General features: G+C 52.6%; 1 protein-coding gene across 2 annotated transcripts; it reads right to left on the bottom strand.

Moving 5' to 3' along the window:
- Positions 1 to 6,337: 6,337 nt before the first annotated feature.
- On the bottom strand, positions 6,338 to 22,375 carry SNRNP70 (small nuclear ribonucleoprotein U1 subunit 70). 2 transcript variants are annotated; one of them, XM_079724003.1, is made up of 10 exons: positions 22,235 to 22,375; positions 21,321 to 21,477; positions 19,671 to 19,733; positions 19,503 to 19,557; positions 14,161 to 14,225; positions 13,955 to 14,017; positions 13,187 to 13,268; positions 9,884 to 9,985; positions 7,236 to 7,323; positions 6,338 to 7,155 (listed from the first exon to the last, which is right to left on the bottom strand). In XM_079724003.1, the coding sequence occupies exons 2-10, from the start codon at positions 21,465 to 21,467 to the stop codon at positions 6,501 to 6,503; spliced, it is 1,320 nt and encodes a 439-aa protein (XP_079580129.1). In that variant the 5' UTR covers positions 21,468 to 21,477; positions 22,235 to 22,375; the 3' UTR covers positions 6,338 to 6,500. The 2 variants fall into 2 exon arrangements, with proteins under 2 accessions (XP_079580129.1, XP_079580130.1); XM_079724004.1 differs by having other exon boundaries at positions 6,338 to 7,128.
- Between the last annotated feature and the right edge of the window lie 522 nt (positions 22,376 to 22,897).

The following is a 22,897-nucleotide window of genomic DNA, read 5'->3' as shown; positions in this document are numbered from 1 at the left end:
AGGTGGGGCGTGGGTCACTTTCCAGACAGAAAGAGCCCACGTGGCTGGATAACAGCGTAAGGATTGGAGTGGTTTATGATGAAGGTGAAAAGTTGGCAGGATACAGCTGATGCACAGCCTTGTGTGTTGGCATACTCACGCTGAGGATTTTGGACTTCATGGTAACTCCTAAGAGTAAAATGTGATATTCAAATGTGTATTTTAAGATTACTGTGGACACTGTGTGGAGACTGGATTGGATGCGAGCAAGAGCGGAAGCAGGGGGCAGATCAGGAGGCTATCCCAGTAATCCCGTGATGGCTTAGACCAGGGCAGAGGCATGGAGGATAAGTGGACAGATTTGGAAATGTTTGGACGTGTCTTAACTGTATATGAGGACTGGGAGGTGGAGGAGAAGGGGATATTAAGGTGCTTGCGAGGCCTTTTGCTATGATGGTCTATGCTGGCGGAGGGATAGTGGATATTCTGACTTTGAGGAGCCCGTGCAGTATCCAAGGCCTGCAAGCAGTTTTGAGAATTTGGGCGAAGGTGGTAAATAAAGCCATAAGTATGGACAAGAAAGCTGGAGGCAAGAGAATATAGAATGAAGAGGACCTAGAACTGAGTCCTCAAAACTTGTAACATTTAAAATTCAGGAACAAGGGCTTCCCTGGTGGCGCAGTGGTTGAGAGTCCGCCTGCCGATGCAGGGAACACGGGTTCGTGCCCCGGTCCGGGAAGATCCCACATGCCGGGGAGCGGCTAGGCCCGTGAGCCATGGCCGCTGAGCCTGCGCGTCCGGAGCCCGCGCTCTGCAACGGGAGAGGCCACAACAGTGAGAGGCCCGCGTATAGGAAAAAAAAAAAAAAAATTCAGGAAGAAGACAAAGAATGGCCAGAAATGTAGGAGGAAACCCCAGGTGGGAGAAACCATAAGAATTTAAAAAAATATTTTATTTATTTATTCATTTTTGGCTGCCTCGGGTCTTAGTTGCTGCATGCGGGCTCTTCGTTGCGGTGCGCAGGCTTCTCTCTAATTGTGGCGTGCGGGTTTTCTCTTCTACTTGTGGCGTGTGGGCTCCAGAGTTTGTGGGCTCTGTAGTTTGGGGCGCACAGGCTCTCTAGTTGAGGTGCACGAGCTCAGTAGTTGACACGTGTGGGCTTAGTTGCCCCGTGGCATGTGGGATCTTAGTTCCCTGACCAGGGATCGAACCCACGTCCCCTGCACTGGAAGGCGGATTCTTTACCACTGGACCACCAGGGAAGCCCTGAGAAGCAAGTGTTTCTGAAAAAAGAAGTAGGCAGTGGTATCAGATGCTCTAAAGAAATGTAGATGTAGACAAGGCTGGAGAAGTCTGGTTGTTGCTTTATACCATCAGCGGGACGGGTAAAGTATATTCTCAGTTAACTTCACCATTAGTGGGATGGAGTCCAGAAAAGGGCTTTTGCAAAGTGAGAGGACTAGAGTAGGTTTGTCTATCCCTCTCTCCTTCCTAGTATATTTCTCTTATTTTAACAAAAAAATAACGTAGTTACACAGTTAAAAACAAAATCAAATAATACAGAAGGACGAATAATGAAAAGCACCAGCCCCTGTCCCTGTCCTAACTCTCCCCACTGCAAGAGGCAACAAGGTGTAGATGTTTCATCAGCTAGTTGCTTCTGCAGCTAAGTAACATACTGTTTCTCAATTTTTCAATTTTAGATGTTAGCAATATATTACACATTGATTTTCTGCTCTTACAACCTTTCCCCTCTCTCCCCATGGTAGCTTTATGGTACCAGTTTTTAGGTCAATCAATAAAGCGCTCACGGGCTTCCCTGGTGGCGCAGTGGTTGAGAGTCCGCCTGCCGATGCAGGGGACACGGGTTCGTGCCCCGGTCCGGGAAGATCCCGCATGCCGCGGAGCGGCTGGGCCCGTGAGCCATGGCCGCTGAGCCTGCGCGTCCAGAGCCTGTGCTCCGCAGCGGGAGAGGCCACAACAGTGAGAGGCCCGCGTACCGCAAAAAAAAAAAATAATAAAAAAAAATAAAGCGCTCACCTTATGTCTAAGTACTTACTGTTTGCTGTAGAGATCAAATGTCGTCCTGTGATTACATTTCCTTTCTTGAACAGCTTCTGTTTTTTTCTGTAATGTCTATCTACTTTTGTTTCCTTCATCACATTTTTAAAAAATTAGTTTATTTAATTTATTTAGTTTTGGCTGTGTTGGGTCTTGTTGCTGCACGCAGGCTTTCTCTAGTTGCGGCAAGCGGGAGCTACTCTTTGTTGAGGTGCACGGGCTTCTCATTGCAGTGGCTTCTCTTGTTGCAGAGCACAGGTTCTAGAGCACAGGCTTAGTAGTTGTGGCACATGGGCTTCGTTGCTCCGTGGCATGTGGGATCTTCCCGGACCAGGGCTCAAACCCGTGTCCCCTGCAATGGCAGGTGGATTCTTAACCACTGCGCCACCAGGGAAGCCCTGGATCTGTTTCTCTTGTCTACTGTTTTTCTCTTTGAATAGATGCTCATACGCATCAGAACTAAAAACCATGGAGGCTTTGAACCTCAACCTGTCTCCCGTAGGACTGCGTGGCTGCTCAGCTCTCTCCTCAGGAACTTAGCCTCCGTTATTGCTTTCCGATGAGACCACTGGGGGTCTCGTCACAACGAGCAGCTTAGGAGTTGGCAGATGCCTGGAGGGAAGATTGCATGTGCATTCTGGGGCTCAATGCCCCACCTGGGAATTTCACCCTCAAGTCCCAAGTGTCTGGTCCAACCTCCGTGAACTCAGCCCAGTCGAAGACTGCCACTTTCTGAGTTTATTCCACCACTGAGAGTTTTCTACCACTTTCTGAGTCTATTCTGCCACATTAAACTGGCAAATGTCCTGAAAGAAAAAGCAAGAGTAAATATGAAGTTCACCTTTGTATGCTTTCCTTTCCCATCAAGTCTGGCCTACATTGGTTGTTCCCCAAAGCCTTTCACAAGTTACTTGTATGTGTTTTGTCCAGTCTTTTTTTTTTTTTTTTTTGCGGTACGCGGGCCTCTCACTGTTGTGGCCTCTCCCGTTGCGGAGCACAGGCTCCGGACGCGCAGGCCCAGTGGCCACGGTTCACGGGCCCACCCGCTCCGCGGCCGCGCCACCAGGGAAGCCCAGTCTTTATATAACTGGCCTGTGCCAGGCTAGTCCAAAATGGGTTGTTCTTCATAGCCAAGCCCAGAAGTCTGGTTTCAACATCTGGGATATCTATGAAAATACACTAGAAGTATTAAGTTCTTTTATTCCCTAAATTGTTTCCTCCCGGACCAGTTTCTCTATTTATCTTGTGGTCCCTTTTGGCAGAAGGTTTTCAAAGGTCTGGGATCTTTGCTTATATGCTTATAAAAACTGAGGCAGTTAAAAAGCATGCGAGAGGACTTCCCTGGTGGCGCAGTGGTTAAGAATCCGCCTGCCAATGTGGGGGACACGGGTTCGAGCCCTAGTCCGGGAGAATCCCACATGCCGCGGAGCAACTGGGCCCGTGGGCCACAACTACTGAGCCTGCGCTCTAGAGCCCGCGAGCCATGGTTGCTGAAGCCCGCGTGGCTAGAGCCCGTGCTCTGCAGCAAGAGAAGCCAACGCAATGAGAAGCCCGCGCACCGCAGCGAAGAGTGGCCCCCTCTCTCGGCAACTTGAGAAAGCCCGTGTGCAGCAACGAAGACCCAACGCAGCCAAAAATAAATAAATAAATAAAAAATTAAAAAGCATGCTATAATCCTGATGTATGTCAGTCAGATTACATGACAGACTGCCTCTGGTTTATCAGACCAAGTTTGCCTTGAGGCTGAGAAACTTATAAAAGACAAAAAAGTAAGTCTTATATTTGCTTAGGCAGCAAATGCCCAGCTCCTAGGCATCCTGACTGCTTAAACAGAGGGCGATTTTTCTGTGTACAAATCCTACTCGAGTCTTCTACCCTTGTTGTTACCTGGAGTTGTAATCTTGAGCCTCTGTAGGGTTCTGCAAGGCCGATGGATGGCTTCCTTCTCAAGTGGTCAGCAGACTGAAGTGTTCTCACCATCGTCCTGTCTCATCTTTAGTCCAGAAATGTGTTGACATCTCCACTGCTCATGGAATCTCTCGTTTTGTTACTCCTCTACTATCATTACGAAGCATGGAGTAAAAACGCAGACGGTGAACCTGCCATCATGAACCGTAATGCTGTTTTCTGTCCTGACCCTGCGAGGACTTTCTGCTCTACCCAGTCTTCTTGCATCTTTTCTTTAAATTGAAGTATAGTTGATTACAATGTTTCAGATGTGCAGCAAAGTGATTCAGTTGTACATATATATGTATACTTTTTCAGATTCTTTTCCATTATAGGTTTTTTTCTTTTTTTGGCTGCGTTGGGTCTTTGTTGCTGCGCGCGGGCTTTCTCTAGTTGTGGCGAGCAGGGGCTACACTTCGTTGTGGTGCGTGGGCTTCTCATTGCGGTGGCCTCTCTTGCTGCAGAGCACGGGCTCTAGGCACGCGGGCTTCGGTAGTTGTGGCACGCCAGCTCAGTAGTTGTGGCTCGCAGGCTCTAGAGCACAGGCTCAGTAGTTGTGGCGCACGGGCTTAGTTGCTCCGCGGCACGTGGGATCTTCCCGGACCAGGGCTCGAACCTGTGTCCCCTGCATTGGCGGGCGGATTCTTAACCACTGCGCCACCGGGGAAGTCCCTCCATTATAGGTTATTACAAGATACTGAATATAGTTCCCTGAGTTATGCAGTAGGTCCTTGTTGGTTATTTTCTGTATAGTAGTGTGTATCTGTTAATCCCGCATTCCTAATTTATCCCTCCCCCTTTCCCCGTTGATAACTGTTAAGTTTGTTCTCTATGTCTGTGAGTCTATTTCCGTTTTGTACATAAGTTCATTTGTATCATTTTTTTAAATCCCACATATAAGCGTTATCATAATGTTATCTATCTTCCTCTTTCTGGTTTACTTCACTTAGTATAATCTCTAGGTCCATCCGTGTTGCTGCAAAGGGCATTATTTCATTCCTTTTTTATGGCTGAGTAATAATATTTCATGGAATATATAGACATCTTTTCTTTTTTTTTGACATGGACCATTTTTAAAGTCTTAATTGGTTTTTTTGGCCCCAAGGCTTGTGTGATCTTAGCTCCCTGACACGCAGCAAGCAGGATCTCCCCAACCAGGGATCAAACCCATGCTCCCTGCAGTGGAAGCGCAGAGTCCCAACCACTGGACCGCCAAGGAATTCCCTCAGCTATTGTAAATAGTCCTGCTATGAACATTGGGGGTACATGTGTCTTTTCAAGTTAGTTTTCTCCAGATATATGCCCAGGGATTGCTGGATCATGTGGTGACTCTATTTTTAGTTTTTTAAGGAACCTCCATACTGTTCTCCATAGTGGCTTCACCAATCTACATTCCCACCAACAGTGTGGGAGGCTTCCCCTTGCTCCACATCCTCTCCAGCATTTATCTGTAGACTTTTGGTGATGGCCATTCTGACTGGTGTGAGGTGATCTCTCATTGTGGTTGATTTGCATTTCTCTAAATTAGCAATGTGATGTTGAGCATCTTTTCATGTGCCTGTTGGCCATCTCTGTCTTCTTTGGAGAAATGTCTATTTTGATCTACTGCCCATTTTTGACTGGGTTGTTTGTATTTTTTATATTGAGCTGTTTGTATATTTTGGAAATCAATCCCTTGTCGGTCACATCATTTGCAAATATTTTCTCCCATTCCATAGGTTGTCTTTTCATTTTGTTTCTTTCCTTTGCTGTGTAAAAGCTTTTCATAAGGTTCCAACTGTTTCTTTTTGCTTTTGTTTCTATTACTCTAAGAGTCAGAACCAAAAAAAACTTCAATGCGATTTATGGCAAAGTGTGTTCTATGTTTTCCTCTAGGAGTTTTATAGTATCCGGTCTTACCTTTAGGTCTTGAGTCCATTTTGAGTTTATTTCTGTATATGGTATTACAGAATGTTTTGTCTTTTATATGTTGCTCTCATGTTTCATTTCCTCACCCTTCTTCCTGCTCTCCAACTCAGACTAACCGCTTCCCTTTCACACAAAGCTGTAGCTTCCACTGAGTATTCTAATGCCTAAGCCCCATCCCCGCACCAAGATAGGGGTATGAACAGCGGCACAAGGAATGTGTGGGAGAGACGTAAAAAAGGAAAGAAAGATACAAAGGGATCAAGGACCCTTAGGGAGGGCTTCCTTATCCCATCTGAAACAGCTCTGGTGTACTGGGTGGGGCTAGCCCCAGCCTTAGGTCATAAAGCTCAAGTCAAAACCAACCGAAGTAGGGCTATCAAAAGGCAGAAGGTGACCCTCTTCTGGGGAAGAAAGTAAGAGCAGTGAAAAAACCAAATGCCCATTATCAACAAGAAATTAATTTTATTTTTAAATCCAAGAGACCAGAATAAGGAGACTCCTACCCTTGGCTGGCAAACTTAAGTGGTGACCAAGAAGGTTTGGGGAGAGGACGACAGCAACAGGGAGGGTAGGAACACGTCCAAGCAACCGGTGGGAGGCCCTCTTCACTCTGGCGCAGCCTCCATCAAATACCCGTTCTCTGGAGCAAGGTACCCGTCGCCTCCCTCGGACTCCATGTACATGTCTCGGCCGTCGCCGCCCAGGCCCTCCAGCCCGTTGTCCTGGCCACCACCGCCCGCCCCACCTCGGGCCTCCTCCCTGCCCCGCTCCCCACCCCGCTCCCCCCGCTTGTGCTCCCGATCGCGCTCGCGATCGCGGTCCCGGCGCCGCTCCCGCTCGCTCCGGTGGCTCCGACGCCGCTCCCGCTCCCGATCCCGGCCCTTCTCCTCGGGGCCATCGGGGCCGTCGGGACCCAGCTCCCCGGGAGGCCCGTCATCAGGAGGCGCGTCGCCGGCCTCGGAGGGCTCCGCCATGTCGCCGCCACCTCCGCCGCTTCGCAGCTCCTCCTTGCGTTCCCGCTCCCGCCGCGCCCGCTCACGGCTCCGGCTGCTGCGCCGCTTCCGGTCCCGGTCCTTGTCCTTGCTCCGCTCCCTGGAGCGCCGCCGCTCCTCCTTGTCGCGACTCCGCGAGCGCCGCCGCCGGTCCCGAGAGCGGGAGCGTCGTCGTTCTCGCTCCTTGTCTCGCTCGCGGCTCCGCTCCCTGCGCTCCCGCTCGCGGTCCCGGTCCCGGTCCCTGTGGGGAAGCGGGGAGGGGCCGGGCCTGGATGAGGTGGGCAGAGGGTTGCGGCAGGGTTCCCCCGCTGACCGCCCCGTCCCAGGACACCGGCTGCCCAATCTCACCTCTCATCGTAGCGGGAGGTGTCGTCCCGGCCGGAGTGCCGGATGTTGACGTCGGCGCCACCTCTGCGGGTTCCGCCTAGGCCACCTCCTGGGGGCGGGGGGCAGACCGCAGCGGGTCAGTCGGGCGGGGCCCACAGCAGGGCGAGCGAGGGGCAGCAAAGGGCGCGGCGAAGGCCACCGAGCACCTCTGTCGGCGCCCACGGGGCCAGGTGCCGTGAGGACCTGCCGCCGCACTTCTCTACCACGACGCGCACGCTCTACACAGACCAGAGGACCTCCTTCCACGGCGCGAGCTGGGAGCGCCGGTAACTGACTGCAAAGCTCATCATCTTCACCACTACAGACGCGCACAGCCTCCTGGCAAATCCTCTCTTCGTCATCCTCACCCCCACACGAAGCACAGCGACGGTCTAACTGAAAACGTGATCCGCTCCAAAGCCACCAATGGCTCCCCACAGCCTAGAGCAACGGCCGTCAGATGGCTGGCTCCCTCCTGTCTTTAGAGCAAGGCGCCCTGGCTCTCCACGTCCTAGGCGTTCTCCAGTCTCCTCATGGTCTCCATTTCCTTCCTGCCCCAGTTACTGGGATCATTCACCCCTTTCCCTGGAATCTCATGTCCCTTGTCTAGTTAACTGCTACTTACCCTTCACACATTAACCCGAACAACGCTTCCTCAGTAAGCCTGCCCTGACCTACCAGATGAAGCCGTTCTCCGCGACTCACATACATTTCCTTCTCAGAACTTCAGGTGGAGTTTCCGATTTTACATGTACATGTGTGAGTTAACAGCTGCCTCTCCCACCAGCCTGTAACGCACCATCAAAGCCTGGACGATGTCTGGCTCTGCTCGCTGTAACTGTACGTGGTACAGCATCCAGGATATAAAATCGTATGTGCAGCGAGCAGTCAGAATGACTGAACAGCTGTAAGGAGCAGTGCACGGTCTCCTTCTTCAGATGGGGAAACAATCTCGGATAAAGCCACCTGCCCGGGGTGACTCTGCAAGGAAGGGCAGAGCTGAGACCCAGGAAGCTGCCCTCTCACGCACGCTTCTGCCCCACACTGCCTGGAAGGAAGCTTCGGCGAGGTGGGCTGGGATTCCAGATAAGGAATGACTTTCAGCAACGAGGGTGAAAAAGGAAAAGAGGCGGCCTGGATATCAAAGACATTCAAATAGGGACAAGCAACCGACCGGGCTTCTGGAATATCACAGGTATGGGGCAGAAGAGACTAGTGTTTTCAATTTTCAGGTCACAACCCAGCAATGGATCACATCATTAAATGTGATTGGTTGCAACCAATATATTAAAAAAAATAATAATAAAGCAACAGAATGTAAAATACTAGTATACACTGCCTATAGAAAAGATAATTAGTTTCATAAAACTTCTGTTTGGGTTAAACGTATTGTTTTGCACGTAGCAATGCACTGGGTCAAGATGCACCAGCTATCACCATCAGAAAGTCAGAAACAGCAGACTCTGAAGGACTCACTCCAACCCAGAGAAACCAGACAGATAAGAACCCATCTGATAAGTTCAGAGACTCAGCAGACTGAGTGTGTGGTCTACTCAGCAAAGGCAAGTCAAGCATCACAACAGCGGGCTGGGAGGCAGGAATAAGAGTAGAGGGTACTGGAACCACCTGGGGTGTCTGCACAGGGAAGGTCATTTTCTCTGACAACTGTGTCACTCACCCTCATAGGAGCTGGTCCTCAATAGCCATGTTTGGATGGCAGGACCCCAGCCCCAGATCCAGGTCCAATGCTGAGCCACTTAGATCCACCCGCCCCGAAACGTAGAGAGACTCATCCAGGACTGGGCTGTGGAATGCCACACTGGGCCAGTGCGGAGACACACAGAAGAGAACAGTCCACACGAACAGCAAACAAGGCAGGAGCAAGCTGCAGAAATGCCAAAGGTGGCTCTTGACCGTTCAGGTTCAGCTTCCAGGTCCTCTTGAGGCCCAAAAGCATCGCCTGTCTCTGGGCTCCAAGACACTGGGGTTCTGTATCAACAAGGCCCCTTTATGCTTTAGGAAGCTCAAATGTACTTCTGGTGCTTGCTACCAAACTGACCTTGACTGAGATGGCGACTGACAAATTAGAGACAGAGAGTGGGGGGGACTGAATGCAGGAGGCTCCGAGGGCAGAGACTATGTATGTCTTGCTCTTGACTAGAAGCCTGGTACACAGCTGGTGATCAAACTGGCGTTTGCTGAATCAATGAATGAATGAACGAATGAGCAGGAGCAAAGTGTAAGTGGATGAGAGAGTGACTCTCACAAGCCCGACCGTACGCCGCTATCTGAGATGCTGAGCTCACTAACTCCTGCCGTTACTCCCACTTTCCAGGATGAGGAAAATGAGGCAGGAGGAAGGGAAAATCCCCCAGCCAGGAAGTCCGTAGGCTGGAATCTGATCCCAGACTGGCTTCTCAACGACAGTACTCTAGCTCCTAACTAGTAACCCAGAGTAAGAAACCAGACCAGGAGAAAGATGGTGACGAGAAAGGCTGAGCTAGAGAGGGAGAGAGCATGTGAGCAGCTGGGAGAGGAAGAGAAGACAGAAAGCAGCAGAGGGTGCAGAAGAGAGAGCGGAGAAAGCAGCCAGCAGGACGCCGAGCCTGGCCCGGGCAGGATGCGCTCACCTAGCCGCCGGGGCCTCCAGCCCTTCACGGTGCGGCCCCTCTCCACGTCCACGAGGACCCTCCTGCCGTCAATCTTCTTGCCGTCTGCGTGCTTGTAAGCGGCTGCAACAGATGCGGGGAGGGGGAGGGGAGGAGTCCCCAGAGGGTCCTCTAGTCAGGCTAAGGCCCAGCTCTGTGGCATCCCCACCCCCCGGCCGTGTCCCCATCCACACACTCACACACGCGCACACATAGACACACACGCCCACCAGACAGCCAGGCAACTGCCAGCCAGACCAACGCTCTCCCAACCAGGAGGGGCCTGCTCCGTCTCGGCACCTGCTTCCTTACCAACCCCCAATCACTATTGGGGGGTGAGACCACTCCCAGGCACCATCCTGACCCTAACCACCCCCCTGGGCTCCCAGGCCATTCCTACTCCCACTCGACAGAGCAGCCCCCTCCCGCCAAGGTGGCCAAAGTCGCTGCAAAGAAACTGGAGGTTAACTCAAGGCTGGACTCTGCTGTGGGGGAGGGTTCCTCCACAACCCCAGGCATGCACCCTAAAACATCATGCTGGGGGAGGAGGCCCGGCTGGGCCGCTCTGCACCCCAGTTCACACCGGTTTCCTTTTTCTGTGATTTTTTTTTGGGGGGGGAGGGTGAGCGTGGGGGGAACAGACATCAGAACAGAAAATGAACCAGAAGGGGGTGGGAGAAATCTTTAGGAGCTGGCAGGGAGCACAAGGGCGGGTTATGGTGCTCCCGGGGGCCTGGAGGGGCCCCTACAGCAGGCGGGGGAGAGGACAAGTGGAGGGAGGCACGGGGCATGTGCGGTGCTACTGAAAATTCCTGCCTTACCTGAGATGACTGCCACCCAACCCCAGCCTCGTCCCATCTCACTCCACACCCCCAGCTCAACAAACGCTGGGAGGCCAAGCCCAGCCTGAGCCTCTCGGGAAGGGTGAGCAGTAGAGGGGGACACGCGGGGAGAGGCACATCCCGCTCTCGGGCAGGGCACAGCCAAGGACAGGCCTGGTCCCCGGCCTGTCTCACGTGGGGCTGTCGGGAAGGCCAAAAAAGTCCCTATTTCCCACCCCCAGCCCTGGCCTAGGGGGTTGTCCTCAACCAGCCACAATACCCGGCCCCGCCCCAGCCCTCTCCCCCCCAAATAACAACCAGAGGAAGAGAAAAAGGTGCCATTTACCGATGCCGGCCTTGCGGGTGTCCAAACCGAGCGGGATGGGGGGGGCTCGGCAACTCCTGGGGGCCTGGCGAGGAGGCGGGCTTCCCGGGGGGGGGACACGGGACCGCTTACCTGGAGCCCCCAAGCTTACCTGAGTACGCGCACAGACCCCACACCCACCACCACAGGGTCAGCTAAAGCTACAGGGAAGGGATTCTAGGGAGCCATGGAGGGGGAGAGGAACCACATCTCCTGCACCACCTGGAGACAGGCAGAGGAAGTGGTGGACCCCAAAGAAACCTCACGGAGGCCTTGAAAGAGGGGGAGACAAGGGTTAACATCAAGTCTGGGAGCTGGAAAGTCGTGGGACTATCTTGTTTGATTTAAAAAGAAAGGCTAGGGAGGCCTTAGCAAACCTGTCCCCCTTCACCTTTCCCCAGTAAAGTCCATGCTGAACTAGGCACACGCCCACCCCCTCTCAGCACGTGGAATGACTTCTCCACCTCGAACTCCACACTCCCTCCCACCACCTGCTTCAGCCCAAAGGCTGGCACCCAAGGGGACAGCCTTGGGGGTCCAGGAGATGGAGTGCTGCCCCTGATCCGAGGGGGAGGGGCCGCTTGGCCCCTGAACCCAGAGGAGGGTGGTAGGGGAAGGAAGTGAAGGACTGGGAACACCGTCAAGCAAAGGAACCCTGCTCTGGTTGTGTCCCAAACCCCAGAATAGGCCCAACCCGGGAATAACAGCAGAGAAAACATGTGACGTGTGTGTTTCTAGGCTTCACTCTCTCTCCCTCTCTTAGGTCTCTAGACAGTGGAAGGGTCTTCAGGAAAATCTACACCACCTTCTGCTGCTTACGGCCTGTCACTCAAACCCTCCCGCACCCCAGCCCCCAATCCCATGCACTCTGGAGAGCGGCTGGGCCGCTAGGCTCCACGGCCTCCCGGGAGGCCTCAACCGTGATAAGGCCGACAGGACGGGGGCAGAGTACCCCGAATCCAGCGAGCGAAGCGAGTCTCCAAGGCCACCTCAGTGACGGCCCCGCGAAGGCGCGGGGCAGGGAGCGGAGGGCTGCAGGGCTCCACACGGAGCCCTGGTCCCCGTGCATCCCGTCTTCAGTATTCCCGCCACCTTGCCACTGACGTCATGAAGCCAGGTAAGTCAGGGGGCTGGGTCGAGCCCCACTGGAGAGGCCGGCTGCCTTTCCTGTCGGGGTTCATCTCTCCCCTCCTGGGATCAGCAGGATTACTGGAGAGCAGATGGATGAGGGGCAGATGGGACCAAGGGCACCCAAACGAGGAGAGGGTTCTGGGTGCGGGGAGGCTAAGGGGGCGACTGGGGATGGGAGGAGGGATGCCTCGCTGCTCCTGAGCTGCCTGGCTAAGCTGGGCTGGTGTGCGGTGCTGAATGATCTTACCCATGATACAAACCCTTATACCAACCATACACTGAGGTGTTGTAAGGGGAGCGTAAGCATCAGCTGCAAGCCAGCTGCGTGGTGGCTGCAGTGACAATAAGAACAGTCAATTAATACGGCGGCCCCTGGACACGCCGCAGCCCTGCCCGCCCCCACCCACCCATCCCTGCCCACGTGGACGCCGCCGCGGCCTCAAAGGGGGCTCTAGAGATGTGGGGGCAGGCGCTGAACACGCCAACCGGCCCACTGCCCGCTGAGGAGCACGGCGGGGGCCGGGGTGGGGAGGCGGAGGGTCGGGTGGCCCAGCCCCAGCTCAGCTGGGGGAAGAGAGGGCAGGTTCAAAGGCCAGTCCTCGTTCTAACCTGGCCGCCCCCAACTCCGGGGGGGAACGGGGAGAGGCTCCCCGAAACTCCGACCCTCCCCCCACCTCCCGCTAGCCCCAGCCGCCGCCCGGCTCCCTCCTTGCCCCTGAGGTTCAACGTGTGACACTTACCTCCCCGGGTTCACACACACACACACGTTGTGGGGGATTTTGGTTTTTGTTTTTAAAAAAACACGTATATAAAAAAAAAAAAGATATATCAGAAACAGAGGGAGGAGGAGAGAGACATTGCTAATGTCAGGTGTGGCAGGGAGGGGGGCAGGGACAGACGACGGGAAGGGGCTGGGGCAGCAGAGAAGAGAGAGGGTCAGAGGGCAGGGCACAGGCGGGAGGTACTCACAATGCATGTCTCGCTCGTGTTCGTACTCGATGAAGGCATAGCCTCGAGGCTTTCCTGACCGCTTACTGTAGACCATATGTATCTGGGGGGCAGAGGTCAGCTCTGACACAGGGAAATCCCACCCTGTCAATCACACAGCCCGTATGCCAGGCCCTGGGCTGGGTGATGCCAGCGACAGACACCTCAGACCCTCTCTCCGTCCCTTCAAGGACCCAGAGTGACTGCTGCTCTAATGGCCCTGGGCTTCGCAGTTTATGTGCACGATGACCTCAAGCCCTTGCTACAGCCCAGAGCATTTAAGTGACTTTTAAATTAAATGAAGAAACGTCAGTTAAACATGAAGCCTTGTTCTAAAACAAGAATCAACATACATTTTCTGCAAAGGTATAGAGAAGAGAGCAGGTATTTCCAGCTCTGAGGGCCAAACGGTCTCTTTCGCAACCGCCCGACCGACTCTGCCTTACGGCAATAGCAGCCGCAAACAACAGTAAACAAATGGGCCTGGCTGGATACCAACAAAACTTTACTTACAAAAACCAACTTTGTAGTTAGCCGACCTGTGCTCTAAATCAGCAGCAAGTAGTCACTACCTCTTTGCTGTCCTTCTGCTGTCCCAAGCCTACCGCATGGAAGTGCAGTCAGGATAGAAACCCAGGCCATGGACTCCGAAGCCAGAAGTGAGGCAATGCCTCCTCAGGGCTGGGAGGCAGCCTCCTCCCTCCCTCCACACACGTCCAACTCAAACTCCCCGCGCCCCGGTCCACTCACTCTTTTGATGGGTCCGTACACCTCAAACTCTCTCCGGAGCTTGGATTCTGTCGTGTCATAGTTCTACAAGGAGACAGAAATGAAATTAAGTGGGAGAAGCTCTCAGAACATCCCCGGGACCTAGTCTACTGCCCACACCCAAGCTCTCAGCAGTCCAGGGTTCCAGACTCCTCTGGGGCTCCAGGGATTGGGAGCTGGGGACTCACCACTCTAGCCACAAAGAGAGTCTTGAAGGCATCACCCTGAGCATTGGGATCATTGTGCGGGTCCCCTGTGCAGGAAAAAAAGAATTTCTAAGTAGAAGGTGCCAACAGTATCGTAGAGCAAGACAGAAACAGACCGACGGGCAGAGACCCAGAACTCTTAGTCGCCTGGCCACCTTGGGCGTGCCCCTCTGAGCCCTGGTTTCCCCAAAGCACGGCAGCCTTCATCTAAGTGGTTGATTTAGGCTGACGAAGGGAGGGGGTAAGACTGACTTCAAGCTGACAGGACGGGGGCCAGCCTAAGTGCCATCTCAGACGAATGTATCCTGAGGCCCAGGTCCCTCCCAGGCGTAACCAGCCCAAAGAGGCAGCTCTGGAGAAGCAGCCTGATCCCTCCGGGCACTGCGCTTCCTCTCTCACCTGCAGGGCCACAGTGCCGCCCACAGGCAGGGCCTGCAACTGCAGCCCCATGGGAAACCTGAGACCAAGCAAGCCTAAGACTGGGAGTGGAAGCCCAGCAGAGGCCAAGCCCTGCTTTCTGCCCTATGCCCTTCGGCCTCAGGGAGCAACCCACGGCTGGCGCTGGAGCTCACGAAGAGGCGGGTCAGATTCTTACTCCCAGCCTTACTACCGCCAGACCACTGAGGAATAATCATCTCCACAGACAGAAACCAGACTCTTATTACAAAACCAACGCCAGAGGTGATTCTGATGGGTCAGGCCTGGGAAGAAAGAAGTCTTTTTCACCAAGTATGGCGGCCCCAGCACACACAATGGCTCTTGACTCCTGCCAGGGCCCCAAAGGCACCCTGCCCATTGCCAGTGGAGGCGGTTCTTCTACAATACAGTGCTACTTTCTGAAGAACTTGCCATATTCTATGAGAATGTGAGAAAAGGAATAACGTTAATAATTTACTGAACACGTAATTCGGCTCAGACACTGCTGGAGGCTGAGACTTATTTACCATCATTTTGCAAACGGAAATACAACCAACTCCTGAGGCATGGAAGAGGAGAAGTGTCAGACAGCAGAGAGGCCAAGCTCAGCTTTCCATCCCAGCCTGACCTCACAGCCCAGGCCCCAGGCTGAACCCCCGCACGTTAGCTTCTCAGAGAAGCCAGAGAATTAAAGGTCACAGATCTGTTTCCCATGAGAGAGGTTGGCTGCAGACATAAACTAAGTTCAGGACGACTTTCGGGAATTTCTTGGAAAACAGAAGACTGAACCCAAATCTAAAGGAATGACTACCTGGAAACTGATGGCAGCCTTTGCAAACAAGTCCATCTTTGTGCCTGTCCCTCACTTCCTCACCAAACCTCATCCCTTTGGGTTGTAGTTTTCTGTGCCCAAATGTCTCAATCTGCATCCATTCACCCAACAGATATCTATTAAGCACTTTGTGCCTGAAACTCCCATAGGTGCTGGGGATTCAACAAAGACAAAAAAGATGCCTGCCTTCTTGGAGCTCATCTGTTACTGGAGGGAGGCTGAAGGTAAACAAGGTAAATAAGGCAACCATCTAGTTCTATCCGGTAATAGCAGAGAGATGGGGAGAAGAATTTTAATGGGAAGGTCAGGAAAGGCCTCACTGAGATAACATTTGACCTGAAACTGTATTGAACAGGAAATAAACCTCACAACACCAGGCAGCAGGTGTTCTAACACGTAGAGCAGGAGCAGTGCAGTGGGATCCCACCACTGCCTGGGCGCGTGGACGGAGGCCAGACCGCAGAGCGCTGAGCTCCCTGATGGGCAGCCCGGAGGAGCCCGGCAGACAAAAGGGGAAACCACCCCGGGCGCACCACACGAGTCTCTATAGTTTCTGCTTAACCAAGAGGCCCAGGAGTGTGACCAAAGGTAAAATCTAGTGCAGCTGAGCCAACAGTACCCACGTATCTGAGCTAAAGGAGGGTGACAATGAAATGAAGTTGGTGAGCGGTTCACCAGTCAACATGCACACACCCTCACTCCACTCCACCCCGCTGGCAACTCTGCCCTCGGGAAATCCTTGGTTAAAGGGATTATGTAGGTAGCAGCCCAGAGCAGGGGCTCAAAGGACTAGATTGTGGAGCTGAGAAAACTCATTAGGCTTTTAGACGGTGAAGGAAGTATCTCAGAACTCCTGCTTTCGCTAACATACCCGGCCTCCACAAACAGCAATCTTCTGTCTTAAAAGCGGGAGTAATAACCCCTGCTGAACTTGGAAGCTCTAAGTCAAAATCATGACATATTCAATACGTCAGGTGTTCAGCAAGGAGCAAGGTCCCCTTGAATGGTAGCTGTTAACTGTGACAAGACACAGCAAGTTTCTGTACTTGGGGATGGAGGCTCTCAGGGGCAGGGAAACCCTACTATACTTGACCCATCCTTTCCTTTTCCTTTTCTTTCACGGGGAAGTTCAAACACTTAAGGAAATAGAGAACAGTGTAACGAACCCCTCTGAACCAGCTTCCACTATCACCACATGGCTACACTTGTTACATCTCTAACCCCACCAGGATTTTAAGTCAAACCCCGGATATACCACTGTAGTTGCTAATAAAGACTAAAAAAAAAAAAAAAAAAAAAAAAAAAAAATAACAACGGTACTGCTATTACGACTTAAAAAGTTAACATTAATTCCTGAACTTCACTAAGACCCAGTGTTCAAATGTCCTTGACGGTTTCAAAACTGGATTTTTACAGTTGGCTCATTTAAATCAGGATCCAAACAAGCTCCACACTTACCATTTGGCTGAGGTGCCTTTTGACTGTTTAATCCATTTGGTTCACTCCCTGCCCCCTGCCACCCTTTTAACATTTGTTAAGGAAACTGGATCACGTTTGTCCTATACAATTTCCCACATTCTAAATTTGACTTGACTGCATCCTCAGTATTGTTTAACATGCCAGGATCCCAGTTTTAAAGTATGAAAAACAATTTCCAACAGGAGAAGTGACTTATCCAAGGCCACACAGCTGTAAGTGGCAGAGGTGGGGTTAAAACTCATGTGGGTCAGAGATGAATGGATAAAGAAGACGTGGCACATATATACAATGGAATATTACTCAGCCATAACAAGGAACAAAACTGAGTTGTTTGTAATGAGGTGGATGGACCTAGAGCCTGTCACACAAAGTGAAGTAAGTCAGAAAGAGAAAAACAAACAGTGTATGTTAACGCACATATACGGAATCTAAAAAAAAAAAACGGTACTGATGAACCTAGCGGCAGGGCAGGAATAAAGATGCAGACGTAGAGAACGGACTTGAGGACACGGGCCGGTGGCGCGGGGAAGGGGCAGCTGGGACAAAGCGAGAGAGTAGCACTGACATATGTACACCACCACGTGTAAAATGGATGGCTAGTGGGAAGCTGCTGCACAGCGCAGGGAGATCAGTTCGATGCTCTGTGACCACTTAGAGGGGTGGGACAGGGAGGATGGGAGGGAGGCTCAAGAGGGAGAGGATATGGGGATATATGTATACTTATAATTGATTCACTTTGTTCTACAACAGAAACTAATACAACATTGTAAAGCAATTATACTCCAATAACAAACAACTCATGTGGGTCAGACTACAAGGTCTGTGCCCCAGCAGCAGAGCTGAAAGGTTCCCCAAGTTACCTGCTGCCAACAGTTCTGTGAGCCAGGTCCTACAGGAGCCGGGGCCACAATGGTGAGCAAATTCCATCCAAACCCTGCCTTCCTGGAGCAACTATGAACCAATGTAAGATAGATATTCACCAGTGAATCCTTCCTGCAGACTGAAGTGACCAACCTGCAGCAGGACTCAGGGCTTTCAGTGTACACGGGGACTCGGACCAGAGCAAGAAAGTCACGAAAGGCTTCCTTGAGGAGTGACGCTGACAGAGATACGAAGAGCAGCTCCATATAAACCAAATATCACGTGAGACCGAGGGAAGAGCCCAGGCAAAGACCCAGTGACAGGAGAGCATCTGGGAAGGAAGAGGCACGAGAAGAGGCCCGTGCCGGCTGGAGCAGGAGGGGCGCATGGGCAGAACGCACCCCAGTGGGCGGGGAAGGGACTCCAGGCTTTTTGCTGAAAGCAAGAGGAGCCTGTGTGTGGGAATTCCCTGGCGGTCCAGCGGTTAGGACTCTGCGCTTTCATTGCCGAGGGCTGGGGTTCAATCCCTGGTTAGGGAACTAGGATTCTGCAGGCCGCGTGGTGTGCCCTCCCCCGCCAAAAGGGTGTTAGCAAAGAAAGGTACAATCGGAGTTCTATTTTAAAAAGCCCCACAGAGGGAACTTCCCTGGCGGTCCAGTGGTTAAGACTTTGAACTTCCAATGCAGAGGGTGTGAATTCGATCCCTGGTCAGGGAACTAATATCCCACAGGCCGTGCAGCACAGATTAAAAAAAAACCAAAAAAAGCCCTCCAGAACCTGGTGGGGACACAGATGCAGGTAAACCCCGTTAGACATTAGACTGCGTGTCCAGGCTAGAGGGGCCCTGGGTGGTGGACACAGAAAGAGGGCTCAGATTTGTGACAGGGATAGGTTTTGGTGACAAGCTGGGGAAATAGCAAGAAAAAGTCGTTAAAAGCAAACTGGGTGGTCATGACTGAGGTCATGATTTGCAAAGCTGGATGACCATGTTCCAGCAAAGGAAACATCCCAAGACCAGGTTGTTGGGGAGAGGAAATCCTGATTATGGTCTGGACACTGAGTTTGAGATGCCTTTGAGGCGTCCAAGAAAAGACAGGAAGGCAGTGAGAGTCAGGGCTCAGATAGCTCTCATTTAGATGCCCAGGTATTCAGTTGTGAAGCATTTGCATAAGCTCCCTGAGGAATGGGCCACACCAGGGAATAAGGTTCTGAGTGAAGTGATTCACCATACACGCACACGTATAGGAGGAAAACCCAAGTCCTAACTACAAAGCCCTCGCCATAACAAGAAAGGGCCACTGGAGATGGCTATGTGACCCTCCTGTGAAGTCTGGTCAATGGCTACAAGGTCCCTATCCCAAACTCCAATTCCTCCTGTACCTGGAAGGAAGGAAACATCCGCAGTCCAATGATCAGGGAGCTGAGGTGGAGCCAGAACTGCCTCACTAGCCGGGACCTCACTGACTTGCCCTGTGAGACCTGGCTGGGCTGTGGGAGCCCCTCCAAGTGCAGGCCCCGACACGAGGCAGCCCAAGGTGCCAGGCTCCTTTCCTGCCCACCCTTACTCCACACTCCCCTGCTTAAATGCCTAAACCAAATACAATGCATGGCAAATGGTGGGGTTAAAAGAGTGAACTGACAACCCGCTTTCCCGAATTAAAGTCCTGGGGTGGACTGGCGGAGAGAAGCACAGGAGTGCTCGAACGAGAGGTGAAAGGAGGAAGGAGAGACTTACACATTTTTAGCTCTGTCTCGACTTCCTGCTGTCGCCGCTCAATCTTTTCCCGTCTCTGTCAGGAGAAAGGTAGACAACTGAATACAGACAGAAGTGCCCTGATGTCAGGGAACATCCTGAAGAAAGAGGCAAAAAAGGATGTGGGGCCAGAAGACAGACACTACATACCTTCCTCTCCATGCGCTCCTCCCGAGTTTCTGCTCGAGTTGGAGGAGGGGCATCTCGAGGGTCCTGGGAACAAGAGAGGTGACAGGGTGGGAGGAACAGGGGAAAACAGCAAGAGACACCTAGCCAGGAAATAATAAATATCTTGGCCACGCTCCCCTGCGTGTTTACACACACGCGTGCACAAACAAACATGGACAGTTCCAGGGCGCAGAACAAAGCACAGTCCATGGACCAATGCGATCTGTGAAATGTTACTGGTGTGTGACAAGGAGTAGAGAAGCCAGGAATTGGTATTCAGAAACTTCTACAGCAATCTGACAGAGGAGCTTTATGCCCACTGAACTTAATTTAAAAATTTTGATTTTTTACTTTGTAGTCTTTCTCTAAAAATACTAGAGGGCTTCCCTGGTGGCGCAGTGGTTGAGAGTCCGCCTGCCAATGCAGGGGACACGGGTTCGTGCCCCGGTCCGGGAGGATCCCACATGCCGCGGAGCGGCTGGGCCCGTGAGCCATGGCCGCTGAGCCTGCGCGTCCGAAGGCTGCGCGTCCGGAGCCTGTGCTCCGCAACGGGAGAGGCCACAACAGTGAGAGGCCCGCGTACCGCAAAAAAAAAAAAATAATAAAAAAAATAAAAATACTAGAAAAATGAAAGAAACTCTCTTGTATTTATCAAGAACATCAACCTGCAGCGTATTTGTCCTCAATCATAAACAGGAATCGGGACCAGGCCTGAAGCAAAAGGAGCTGACAACGCCGTGCTCAGAGGTAAACAACTGAACACCCTCCGATGGCCAGAGCAGCTCCTGAAGGCCTCAGCAAGCGCTCATCAAATAGTAACTGGCATATAACCCATGTCTGCCACTGACCTGTAGCCATTAACTTAGTGTAACTGGCGAACATTTTCCAAGTACCAGTTCAATGAGGGCGGCAAATCCCACTAAAGAGCCGATCTTCTGTCACCTCGCTACTAACTTCTGCTCTGCAACTTCCTCCATGTCCCCTTTCCCACTCGATGCCAGAACTTTCTTCTTTTGACTTCTGGCAGCATTTCTCAGGTGTTCTCTGATACACCTTAAGAGGTGGAAGTTGTTATCCCAATTTCACAAATGAAAAAACTGAAGCCCAAGAGCCCAAGTCGTTTATTCATGTTTATCCTGAAATTCGCAAGCCCACAGTCTTAAGCAGCCCATCACCTGGTGCTAACCCTTTACAAACATCACCCTGTGACAAAAATGGTAAATATAATGATAAATACTGACATTTGCTGACTGCTTAGTATCAAGCCCCGTGACATAAAATTTCCAGTTAATTCTCCGTCGATATTACAGTGAAGATACTAATATCCCCTTGCTATAGATGAAGCGATCAAAGCACCAAGAGGATGCACCACTTGCCCAAGGTCACACAGCTAATAAATGGTGTGCCAAGGTCTACCTAACTCGAGAGCCGGAATCCTCAACTGGTAGTTACGGAACTTCCACAAAAACCAACAAGGGATGCATTGTCAACCCCCATCAAGACAGGGAAACTGAGCATAAAAGTCACCTGCCTAAATCACACAGCTGGAAAACTGGCCAGAGACTGGACTCCCCAATCCAGCCCCACGGCCCCCAGAACCCAACCCAGTCCAAGTCTGCTCAGTGAACTCACCTCAAACTCTCGGATGTATGGCGCAATGCCACAGTAAGGTTGATTGTGGTGTTTTTCATGTGGCAGTTTCTCCAGGGGTGGCAGGTACGGGATGGGGTCACGGGGAGCAAAGAGAGCCAGAAGGTTGGGTGGCAGGAACTGGGTCATCTTGCCAAGTCTGAGAGCAGAAGCAGGACCACATTATATGAGGGTGGGCTGGGAGAGATGAGGCCCCTATAATCCCTCGACTTCCAAGAGAAGAGGGAAATAGGGGCAAAATCTCAGCATCAGAACAAGTTCTGTAGGGGCACAGAGTGCTCCTTAGCCACAAGAGAAAGGAATAAATCTGAACGAGAAAGCAGGTTTTGGAGGGAGGGCTGTGTGAAGGTGGGGCGAAGCCGATAAGGGAAACAAAGACTGAAAAAGCGTTTCTGAGTAGTGAAGTCTCAGAGTCCTGAGCAAGAAACTGCGGGGCTGAGGGTCCCTGGGGGCTTGCAGGGCATCAAGGATCCTGAGAAAGAAGGTCCAAGGCAGTGGCGGTTGGTGGTCCCATACCTTGGATAACAGGTTATGGGGCGAGGGTCGCAGGAAGTCTCCGATCAAGGAAGGGGATCAAAAGTAGCAAACCTCAAGCCAGGGAGTTGTGGGTAATAGATCTGGGCCCCACAGGCGAAATGAATTATGGGTAAGGGTCGGTGGAGGCAAGGAAAAAAAGGCAACACATCGCAAGGGCCTGTGGGTAACTGACCGCTGAAGAGGAGGGGGACTATGGGAAGAGGGCCTAAGTGACCAGAGAACTCTGGATAAGGGGTGCAAAAAGGTGCTATGGCAGTGGCGCGGGAAGGGGACCCAGCCGCGGGGAAGGGACTGGGGCACACCGCAGGGGCTTGTGGGTAGCGGCCCCACAGCCGGTAAGGCCACTAAGTCACACTCACCCGCCGCGCGGCGCCCTCCTCGGCCTAGCGACGGTCCGGGGGCTCGCGGCGGCCCCTCAGCAGCAGATACTCCTGCTCTGGCTTCGACTCTGGCGGCGTCCGCACCCCTCAGTCTCTGTCGCTCGCTTACCGCGCGCACCAGGCCGCTGCTCACGAGCCCGCGCGGCTTCGGCTCGCAACAGGGCAAGGGGTGGAACCAGCCTCAAATCCCTCCGCCGTTCGCACTGCGCACGCGCTGCGTGAGTCCATCACAACTCACACACGGGGAGCCTAGGGCCGCCGCGGGCACTGCGCACGCGCAAGACCAGTACCCCCGCCTTCCGGCACCTTAAACGCCTCTGCCGCGGCAAGCTGGAGGTCACAGTGCGCAGGCGCGCTTCGCCCCAAGCCGTCTACTTCCACCTCGCGCTCTGGGATCCGACCGCCTCTGTCCGCGGGACTCCTCACTTTGCTCCACCCCTTTCCCCCAGCACACTTCCCGGATCTTGTGCGCATGCGTGTCTCGTCATGTAGTGAGTTTTACCCTTCCGCCGCTCGGCAAAGAATCCCTCTGTGAACGGTGTGATTGCCTAACCTATTAAATCAGTAACTATTAATCGAGTGACCAATGTGTGCTCGGCATTGTTTGGACTCTGGGATATAGCACGTGACTAAAGCAAAGTC

The sequence above is a fragment of the Hyperoodon ampullatus genome (genome assembly GCF_949752795.1).
Source record: "Hyperoodon ampullatus genome assembly, chromosome: 18".
Classification (NCBI taxonomy): domain Eukaryota; kingdom Metazoa; phylum Chordata; class Mammalia; order Artiodactyla; family Ziphiidae; genus Hyperoodon; species Hyperoodon ampullatus.
This window is presented reverse-complemented; position numbering and strand designations above follow the sequence as displayed.

Coding starts and splice junctions, on each gene's coding strand:
- SNRNP70 (XM_079724003.1), bottom strand. CDS start 21,467: ATGACCCAGTTCCTGCCACCCAACCTTCTGGCTCTCTTTGCTCCCCGT. Junction 9,986..13,186: donor ACACGAGCGAGACATGCATT/GTGAGTACCTCC, acceptor CATCTGTTGCAG/CCGCTTACAAGCACGCAGAC. Junction 7,156..7,235: donor ACCTCCCGCTACGATGAGAG/GTGAGATTGGGC, acceptor CACCTCATCCAG/GCCCGGCCCCTCCCCGCTTC.